This window comes from Xenopus laevis, chromosome 5S (genome assembly GCF_017654675.1).
Source record: "Xenopus laevis strain J_2021 chromosome 5S, Xenopus_laevis_v10.1, whole genome shotgun sequence".
Taxonomy (NCBI): domain Eukaryota; kingdom Metazoa; phylum Chordata; class Amphibia; order Anura; family Pipidae; genus Xenopus; species Xenopus laevis.
The window spans coordinates 84,794,980-84,806,436 of record NC_054380.1 but is presented as its reverse complement, the minus strand read 5'-3'; the positions used below and the strand labels follow the sequence as shown (position 1 = coordinate 84,806,436).

General features: G+C 34.6%; 1 protein-coding gene across 1 annotated transcript in view; it reads right to left on the bottom strand.

The window, feature by feature from the left end:
• Window positions 1–1,753: 1,753 nt before the first annotated feature.
• LOC108717438 (CUB and sushi domain-containing protein 1) overlaps window positions 1,754–11,457 on the bottom strand; it is a 786,063-nt gene continuing 776,359 nt past the window's right edge. The window contains exons 66-69 of the mRNA XM_041564732.1: window positions 10,563–10,669; window positions 10,173–10,257; window positions 8,437–8,566; window positions 1,754–2,810 (exon numbers count right to left, since the gene is read on the bottom strand). Coding sequence (XP_041420666.1) covers window positions 2,651–2,810; window positions 8,437–8,566; window positions 10,173–10,257; window positions 10,563–10,669 — 482 coding nt within the window. The 3' untranslated portion in view covers window positions 1,754–2,650. The remainder of the gene's footprint in view (window positions 2,811–8,436; window positions 8,567–10,172; window positions 10,258–10,562; window positions 10,670–11,457) is intronic.

Genomic DNA, 11,457 nt, shown 5'->3' with positions numbered 1-11,457 from the left:
TCTTTGTGTAATCTACAAAAAACAGAAACAAGCTGTTTAATATACTCTTACAAAGGATGCTTAGGGAAGTTACCAAATTTAAATGATACCAAGAGTTGTGAATGAGTTTTAATTATACCAATGTACCTTGTGTCACAGCACTCTTTGAAATGTGTTTATTATAAGAAAAAACATATCCCTGCCATAACTTAGCCAGAGGCCTTGTTCTGTTATATGACCAAGGGATGCCTCTGTTTTTTCCCAGTACCCTTATATTTTACATTAGAGGAATATAACTATTTTTGCAATATATATTTTTAAATAAAATAACTTTAGCAGAGACAATAGGACTCATTTATGACCACAAATGCTATGTGCAAAGTGAAATTTTGCACACACTGTATATTCGTTGAAGATAGATACGTAGATAGACAGTTAGAAAAATATAATTTTTACTCCAGCCAATTTTTAATAATTTGCTAAATAACTGGTAGGCTTCACTGAATAGTTTATAAAATATTTATCCAAATATACCCTGTTAACTACAAACTAGTGGCAATGACACGTTGAAGAGGATAAACTATGTCCTAGAACACTTAGCGGCAGATTTATCAAGGGTCGAAGTGAATTCAAGGGAATTTTTGAAGTAAAAAAATTCAAAATTCTAAGTAATTTTTTGGATACTTCACCCATCGAATAGGATACTACGACTTCAAATTTACTTCGAATTCGATTCAAAGTAAAATCGTTCGAATATTTGACCATTCGATAATCGAAGTACTGTCTTTTTAAAAAAACTTTGACTTCAATAGTTTGCCAAATTAAACCTGTCGAAGTGCTATGTTAGCCTACGGAGACCTTCTAATGCATTTTTCTAAGTTTTTTGTAGTCGAAGTAAAATCATTCGATCGATTTTACTTCGACCGCAAAATGGTCAAATTCGGTAAAAAAAACTTTGACTTCGATATTCGAAGTCTAAGTATAGCCATTTGATGGTTGAATTTCAAAGTATATTTCACTTCGAAATTCGACCTTTGATAAATCTGCCCCTTAATATAACTATGAACTACATCACACTGTACATAGAATTGTATATGCTATGGATATTAATTTGGCAGTAAGGCATCTTTTCTGAAAATACATTTCAAGTGAAGTACTGTAGGCTCTTAGTTAATTTACTTATCTAGTGATGCATTATCAAATGAAATAGATTTGAATGCTCGAAAATAGTGTGCTCTTTTCAATAACATATTATTATATTCATCTAGAAATAGTAAGGTTAACAGACAAGAGAATGCCCACCTGTCCACACATGGATAATGTGGATAAGGTTGGGTGATATTTGTACTAGACTAAACCATACTTAAATGTGTTTTCTTATTGCCCACAAATAGAAAAAATATGAAACAACTAGGAAAATAATATAAGATATACATACATCGATAGTACTGGGTAAATTGGTTAATTTCCACCACTGGCCCAAAATCTTCCCATGTCTAAAATGTACGGACTTTGTGATCAAATGGCACAAGTTCCAGTCAGAAACTGGTAAATCAATTTAATTAATGATCACATATATGCATGTAAGTAGCCATTAGACACATGACGAGGCTCCTCCCAAGTGATTCAATCAGCTGGCCCAACAATGGAATTTGGCTTGCGAATTAATCCTACTACATGTGTTGTGAAATCAGCCAGCTATCTGCGTATTCAGCAAATCAAAGGTTTTTTTTTCTTTTTCTATTTTTTTAAATAAATTACGTATTACAATGTGTCAATCACCTGCATTTTAATTGTGTGGTACAAACTTTAATGACCAACAACCCTTTTTTTCCATTTGAATTTTTTTTAAAGAAAATAAGACATAAAATATATATTGTACAAAAATTGTCTGTTGCTTCTGCATGGAGTGTCTGATGTTGATTGCAATATGATATTTTGTCATAAAAATGGACAGAAATACAGTTGCTTTATCAACAAATCAAGATGAGAGATCGTTATTAAAAGTGATTTGCTATGAAAGTTATGAAAGATGAATGAATTTAAATAATAGAAACAATGTTGTTAATAACCCTGTTCTTTGATGGCATGGTCATTCCAAACATAGTGCAAAAAAATTGTGCAGTAGAATTATGCAATTTCAGCTGAATGAAAAAAATAGCAAAATGGTTCAGTGTACATTTTAGCCTTAAATATCTGGTTGCTTCTTCACTCAGAATGTTTCAATGATTTCACTGTAAATCATCTTACATATGTGCAACCATATTTTAAGGTGTCCTCAGTTTCAAAAAGTTTCTTCGCGTTCATGTGATATAAAAAAATAAATTTGTGGTGCTATCTTTCATAATAGCACCCACAAGATTTATCCATGTGCCCACAATATTGCAACTCAAGGCATCCAGCCACATACATATTTCAAAGTATGAGGCATTAAAATGACAAAGTGGAGTAACTTGGCAGTCTTCCTGAAGTGTTCTTTCATGGTAAGCACTTGATGCCAGGACTTTTAATCCAATTGTAATGATTTTATCTTCAGAAGGCTTGACTTGGGATTTCAGAGACATGTATTGTTAAACTTTACTGCCACAAAGGCAGAAGAAAACAGAGGGCAACAATGGAATTTCTGTCCATAAGAGGTATGGCTATGAATCAGTTTTACTGGGCACCAAGGCTATACAACTGTACAAACTGTGTTTAGTGTTGTATCAAATCTGACTGCTTTTGCTTCTGTGGGTTTTAAGTTTGTGTCGTACATTGGATTTTCAAAGGAAGCTTGTCCGTTACTGTTTTCATGACCAGCATAACCATTATACTGAACTTTTGGTTTTGCCCTGTTGAACAAAAAGAAAAACAGCATGAAAACATATTGACATTTTACTTTTTTTTTGTGATTTTGCTTGCATTGTCTACAAAAGTCTCCAGTACAGGCTTTTGTCTCCTTATTAAAATCAAGACCATGAGACTCATAATTTAAGTCTTCCAACCCTCTAATAAATTTAGCTGCATGTCTCTGCCATCTCTCCAGCTTTCTAATTTAGTCAAATCACTCTGCAATGTGGCAGCATCCTGCATGGAACTTATAGTTCTGCACAATTTAGGGGTTATTTATCAAAATCCGAATTTATCTAAAATTTTTCTGAAAAAAACTCCAACCAAATCCGCAAAGGTTTTTTCACCTTACTTGTTAATACACTTTTCCAAAAATTTGCATGCTGGAAAAAAAACTTTCAAATTTTCCATCAGATTTTTTCTGATTTTTTAATTTAGATTTTTGTCCAAAAGCCCTGAAATATTTGGATTATCACACAAAACCCAGCGCAGATCAAAATATCTTTGGGACTTCTACCATTGACTTATATGCAACCTCAGCAGGCCTGAGATGCAGATTTTCAGATTCTGATTTTTTCAATCTTCGGGGTATAATAAATCCTGAAAAATGTGTGGGTTTTTTTCCGGGTTTTTAGCATTCAGAGTTTAGTAAATAACCCCATTAGTGTCATCAGCAAAAATGAAATAGTACTTTCAATACCCACCTCCAGGTCATTAATAAACAAGTTGAAAAGCAAAGGACCAAGTACAGAGCCCTGCAGTACTCCATTAACAACACTGGTCCAATAAGAAAAGGTTCCTTCATCACCTATTCGTCTCATTTTAGCTTGTTTTTATTAAAGGAGATATAAATATATACACATAGTATGCATTTGTAAATAATAGTATGCTGACTTCTATGAACAATAACTCTAGATCCTAAATACATTATACAGTGAGGGGGAGATGAAGTGGCACTCAAAATACATTAAATACAATGAGAAGCAATGGGGACTTTAGCCCCAAATACATTAAATGCAATAAGAGGTGATATCTGACACCCCAGACTCCCTTTCCCTTCCAAAAAGGCTGAAGAAGACTTTAGTATAGCATTTTTGTTATTACAGTATATGACTTGGGTTGTATTGACCAATGATCCATTACCGGAAATTGCATTATCCAGACAGCTCTGAGTTAAAGGAAGATAAAAAGATAACACTGTAATCACTGTTTTATGAAATACAGTAGAATACCAATTTTATGTTTTTCCAGGGAAATTTACTGGAAAACATAAAATGAAAAATAGAATGGCACTTATTTGCACTGGACTGTGATTCAGCAACATTATTTCAGGAAAAACAATGTTGGGGGGACATAAAAGTACTGTATTTAACACTCTCTCATAATTGATCATAGTAATACAATCATGAACCTAAGAGGGTTATTTATCAAAATCCAAAAATATCTCTTTTTTTCTGAAATATACTCCAACCAAATCTGCGTTGGTTATTTCCCCTTTTTTATAAAGGAATTTTGCTTGAAATCTTCGGATTACTGCACAAAACTTAAAGCAGTTCAGGATATCTTCGGAACTTCTCCCATTGACTTATATACTGGATATCTTTGGGACTTCTCCCATTGACTAATATGCAACCTCGACAAAGCTATTAAGCGAAACGCGTCGGCAGAGTCTCCTAACTCCAATTTGATTTTAAGAATAATTTCTCCACCAATCCCTTTTTTAGAATCAGCTTGGTTTTTAAAATATCTATAGCACTGTTAGCCTCAAGTACCACATCTGTTCTTCTCTTCCTCTTATTCTCTCACTTACAAAGACACTGAAGGATCTGTGGTTTTATATTTAGTTTAGCTTCTCCACCATGAGAAAGATATGGTTATTTCGAGACCACAGTCCCCAGTGTTCGTCTTCTTCATCGTGTGGAGTCCCAGGGCATAGCTAATCCTCTTGTAGAAGTTTTTGGGACCTCTCCACCTCTATTAATTTTCATTTTCTTACGTATTCTCAGATGACAGTCTTGGATTTATATATTTTTAAACTTTATTGAATGAATTCACCTTAAATGAACTTTATTTGCACTAGCACTTTTAATTAATGAACTCAATATTTACTAATTATTTTAATTGTTGCTTCTAGTAGCAACACTTGTTACGTGCATTTACCAGATTACTTAATAAATCAGACGACAAGTAAGATATAACATTTTTTAACAACTAATCAATTGATTGAAATATTTTTTTTAAAAACAGTGAATTATTTTACAATCATGAGCATTGATTGTATTGTTTAAGCACTTGCACTTTATTCAATCAATGAAATTTTGCACAGTAATTTCCAAATATTAATTATCACCAAGTTAATTGTGTTCATATTTAATTCTTCAATATTTATACAGTTTCAAAGAGAGTGGTGGGTTTACTTACTACCTTTTTATTTCTCAATTAAATCAACTGATTTAGTAAATTGCACCTCCCTACCTCTTTAAGGTGAATTCTCTAGATTATTAGTGCTGCCTCTTCTTCTCTTTCTCTTACTAATATACAACCTCGGCAGGTCTAACCAAAAAATGTTACTACCTCGACTTTGTACTTTGCTTTCAATGGGTCGATAAATTCAAAACATTTGCATTGAAAAAAACTCTGTTGACTTCTACATAACACGACAGCTTTTCAATGCCAAAGTTTTACATTCAAGTTTTACAAATTTTTTAAGCTTAAAGGACAAGGAAAGGCAAAAAAATAATATCCCATTTTTACTTTTTTTAATGAAAAATAAATCTATTTCCAGTATACTTCAATTAAAAAATGTGTAACTTTTTTTTATAAGAAACCTGACTGTATGCAGTGAAATTCCCCCTTCATTTACTGCTGTGGATAGGAATTGGCAGACGGTCCCTAACTGCTGAGCAGGGAAACAATCATACTTATGAACAGCAGGTGGAGCCCCCGCCTTACTTCCCAGCCATGCAGAACACAAACAGCTTTGTTTGTTTCCCTGTATAGCAGTGGGCGACTGTGTAGAGATTTGTATTGGATTTTATTTTTGCCTTAACATCCCCTTTACTGTTTCCAACTCCAGCTGCAGGGACAAAGATCATGGAGCCAGACATATAAACTGGGATTCAATTTGGAGGATACTTTGCTGCAGACACAGGTTATGGATAGTTGGAGAAAGTTTGTATTAAAGGACATGTAAACCCTATAAACCCTTACCATGTCTTTAGGTTGGGAACATATTTCCCACACAAAATGCATCATTGTCTCTGTAATAAATCATGTAGTATCTGTATCCCCTCCGTTAGCCTGCACTGTAGTGTTTTCCTGAATGCTTCAACTAGGCGGCCATCATTTATATTTGCATATCCAGCCACGCCTGATGACCTTGCTCAGAAGTTTTTTGGTAATGTAACTTTATTAGCAAGTACATGTAACTCACTCCCACTCACCCATTCACTCATATGCATAATCCCACTCATTTATGCATAATCCTGATCACTCATATGCATAATCCCACTCATACTTGTAATCCCACTCATGTGTACATGCAATCCCACTCACTCATATGCATAATCCCACTCATACTCATATGTATGCATACTCATGTGCATAATCCCACTCACTCATATGCATAATCCCACTCATACTCATTATCCCACTCACTCATGCATAATTCCACTCACTCTCATAATCCCACTCACTCATATGCATAATCCCACTAATACTCATAATCCCACTCACTCATATGCATAATCCCACTCATACTCACAATCCCACTCACTTATATGCATAATCCCACTCATACCTGTACTCCCACTTACTCATACATGTATGAGTGGGATGAATTATGCATATGAGTGAGTGGGTTTACATGTATGAGTTGTATTATGCATATGAGTGAGTACGATTATGCATATGAGTGAGCATGATTATGCATGAGTTAGCAGGATTATACTTGAGTGAGCAGGATTATGCATGAGTGAGTGGTATTATGATGGATTATGCATGCGTGAGTGGTATTATGCATGAGTGAGTGGGATTACATGTATGAGTAGTATTAAGCATATGAGTGAGCAGGATTATGCATATGAGTGAGTGAGATTATGCATGAGTGAGCGGGATTATGACAGATTATGCATGAGTGAGTGGGATTACATGTATGAGTGGTATTATATATATGAGTAAGAAGGATTATGCATATGAGTGAGTGGGTTTATGCATGAGTGAGTGGGATTATGCATGAGTGAGCGGGATTATGCATGAGTGAGCAGTATGATACATGAGTGAGCAGGATTATGCATGAGTGAGTGGGATTATGCATGAGTGAGTGGGATCATACATCCTTACTGTTAACCTTTTAACAACCAGAGTGGCAGTTATCTAAAGATTTCAAAGAGGCCGTTCACTGATAAAATTTTATGGGGGGGGTACATGTCCTTTAAACAAGACAACACAGGACCCAGTGCAGTCTGTATATTCTGATTATTAATCAGTCTTGCTGTATCGGCTTCTATCAGATATTATTTGACTTGTTCTCTATTGATAATCTATAAAGATCCCTAAACAGCCCAGAACACACTGAGCATGTGCAGGGTCAGGGTCAGGCAAAGATATTTAACAAATTTAAAAGATGACAGCTCCCTGTGGCCAAATGTGAAAGCATAAATCATTTGTTTGATTAGGCTTTGTGATGCACTAAATTCATGTTTATGTTTAGTATGCAAAATACAGCATTTCTAGCCTTATTCTATTTTAGACTTTCCTTGTCCTTTAAAAAATTTTGTTTATACAAGTTTTAATAAGCATAACTGAATTTAGGATTCAGAAATTACAATTTGAATTCAAATGTTGACAAATAACCCCCTCAGTGTTAAAAAAACGCTGATTATGTCTGCAGATCTCTGAGCACATCTCTAAGCACATACATAGCCATGTTTTATTATTGTAATTGTAGCAAAATTGTTTTTTTTACCGGGGATACAGATAGAAGAGAACAGTTTGTACAGACAGATAAAAAAACAGATTCATACAGATTCAATTGCAAACTGTTAGGACACTACACATGCAAAAGTAAATGTAGGTGATGTGTGCCACCTTTAGAATTAATGTTTAATCAAGATATACTGCCTTTAGAAGTAATTGTGAAATGGATTATATATATTATCTTTGTTTGCACTGGATTTGGGTGCTTTACTTATACAGTGAAAAAAACTCCTATTAGTGCTATATACTCAGTTTACAGTATATAGTTTATCAGTTCTGGATGCATAGTTGGCCAAAGGGACATAAAGGAGTGATTTGCATGTCTCTGCCATAATGCCTCATGTGAGAGTTAACCTATTGTTTGTGGTATGAAGGCAGTGCTATGTATATGGCATGAGGCAAGTAAATACCTTCTATTGTCAGACTTTATGTTGCAGGAGTACTTTTTATTAACCTGTATTGTTATCCAAATAAAAGTAGTTGAAGGTTAGGTAGTGTGTGCTGTATGTCCTGCAAGGACTGTTTTAGCCATGTAAGACAAGCAGTAGTGTTCATAAAGTTACTAGTCTATAGCTCTAATTATTTTTTTAATCACTGATTTTACTTGTTGATAATTTACAAATATTTCGAAGATACCTTATAATAATTTACCTGTGTTTGTAAAGGTAAAAAGCGAACCCAGCTAGAATAAGAGCAAAAAAAGGTACCAATATTGCAGCTGCAACAGAACTGCTGTTTGTGCCATAGTAGTTGTTTGATGCGTTATTAATGCTTTGGGAACCTGTAACAAATACAAGACATATCAGTAATCTATAAATACATAGCTACCATCAAGCAAACTGCATCATTTGAACTGAAAAACATGTTAAGTCAAGGCAATACGCACAGACATTTAAATATATACAGTATATTCTTTAAAAGAAATTTTGAAGTGTGCATAATGAATACTTGGGAATAAGACTGGATGCTTGATATTGAGGGTTCTGCGTATAGCAACTCTGGAAATGGCAGGAAGTTTCAGTAGGATGATAATAAAGTTCATATAATAAATAATGGGGACTAGGGTTTGTCCCACTATGAATCACTTTAAACCCCATTAATGGAATCAGTATAGAAATACACAATACTTTTAATTTTGAGGGTATTAAGGGGGTGAAGATTACATTTTTGTAATCAGTGTGTAATGTAGGGTTTCCCAAAACCAAGATCTAACACCAAGATCCCGGTCACGGCTCACACTTTCACCTATAACAGCTGACTTTCACTTTGGGAGGAGCCCTCTGCTACTCGGATGCCGCAAGGTCTAATACCAAGGGAAGAGTTCTGGGCAGGCAAGGGAACTGAACATGTTCTATCTAGAAGAATATGGAACAGGGAGCATAGTCAAGTGACAGGACAAGATCAATACCAATCTAGGAGTGCAGTACAGAATCAGAAGTCAGAGGGGTAGTCAAGGTCACACCAAACAGAGACATGGTACAGTAATGTAAAATTTTTGGATGTGACACACTCGTAAAAACCCGGAAGTGCGCAACCTCATGTCAAACAGGATTGGTGTGCGAAGGAGGAGGAAGCTCTGCATCACCAGACCACTAGGTATTCTCACACAGTGACATAAAACATAAGGGGAAAGCTTAACCCTTAGGGGGTGATTTACGAGTGAATTTGAATTTTAGTCACAAATTCAAATGATATTTTCGAAGACTTTAATGTTTGGTATTTATTAAGCACAAAAAAACTTGAATGTAAAACTGCGGCAAGTTTGAAAGTTTATCTAGAAGTCAATGGGAATTCAAGTTGTTTATTTTAATTTGAGATTTTTAAGTTTTCCATTTTTTTTTGAGCATATCAACTCAGAGTTCAGAATTAGAGTTTACCAAATTGTTTGATTTTATAAACTCACAAATTAAAATTTTTCTTTTTTTCAAGATTCTAGTAAATCAAGGTTTTTATATTCTGATTTTTTAGTAAACAGACTTTCGAGTTTTTTTAAACTGTGATTTTATTGGTAGTAGAAAAATAACGCTAAAACCTTACATATTCGGCTCGGGGTATAATAAATCTCGAACAACTCAAGTTTTTTTCCCCCTTTAAAACTCCAACCAGAAAAATTAAGACTTTAGTAAATAATCCCCTTAGGGTCTGGCCACACAAGCAGATTCGGGGAGATTAGTCGCCCCAGTGACAAATCTCCTCTTCTTCGGGGCAACAATCTCCCCGTACTGCCTTCCACCGGCTACAATGAAAATCGCCTGGGGGAACGCACACACGGCAATTCATTTTCCGAAGTTGTCTGAAGTTTCCTATATGCACACGGAGGGTCATTAGGAGGGATTAACTTTGTAACATACATAAAAAAACACAATATATAAAAAAATAGATCTTACTTTGCTTTTGAAACTTAAACTTGCCAAAATCCTTTGAGTGTATTTCACCTTGGAAGTTAAACACACCTGTTGCTGCTGATGAAACCTATTTTAAACAGCCAAGAAAACCTGTTTCAATCAATAGAAACTATTTTGAAGATAATCAATAGAAACAATTTTAAAGATATAAATAGAAAGGCTCATCAAAAAAATCCTGATTCATAAAGAACCTGTCACTTAAAAAAATTAAATAAACATAACCTTTGTTTGAACTAAGGATATTGGGGTCCTTATTTATCAAAATCCAAATTTAAATAAAAAAAGCCAGACCAAACTAGAATCCACTATTGGACCTTGTTTATCATTAAAAAACACAAAAAAAAATTGCTGAAAAAGTTATAAAATACTCACATAACCATCTATGACCCAATTTTCAAATTTTGTAACAAGAGTATCTGATGAACCTTTAACCTGGAAAACTTTTAAGAGCAAATGAGCTTCTTCTTTTTTGTAAACCCCTACAAAATAGAAAAATATATTTCATGTCAGTTGAACTGACCACAACAATCCAATCAATTGAGCTCCAATATTTTTATCTTACAGTAATATGCACTTTTAATAGAAAAAGGTCAGCATAGGAAAATAAACCTATATAATTATCTATTTTTTATCACAATTCACACTGTTTATATTGTACATAAGTAGTGATGGATGAATTTATTTGCCAGGTGTGAATTTGCAACGAATTTGCGTGTTTTGCTGACGGCTAATACATTTTCAGCAAAAATTCACTGATGAAAATTGGCCTGGGTTGAAAAAAATGTGATGCCGGCGACGATTATCGGATCCCCATTGTCGCCGCCGTCAACAGCAAAATCGCTGTTTCGCTAATTTTTTTTGAAATTTGTGGCGAAATTCACCCATCACTATACATAAGAGCAAATGTAAAAAACGAATCCGGGATTGAAGTTCCCCCAAAATCCAGCAACTTCTTTTAGTGCCCTCCTCTGCCCAAACAAAAGCTTCACAGAAATAAACGATGTTGCTGTATCCCTCAGAGAGGAGGGGGGAGATAACAGAAAATTTATATAGTGTAGTAATTTCAATATTAAGTAAAATACACCCACAGTGTCCTCCAAACCTTACTAAAACACTTTTTTACTGTGATGCAAAAAGAACATACAATTGTGTATCAAATTAACTTATTCACCATGTGTGTTCAATTATAGCTTTTTCACCGTTATTTTAAACAGGAAGAAAAGAGAACAGACAGGGGTGGGTGGGTCCGTAACTAAGGGATAGTGAG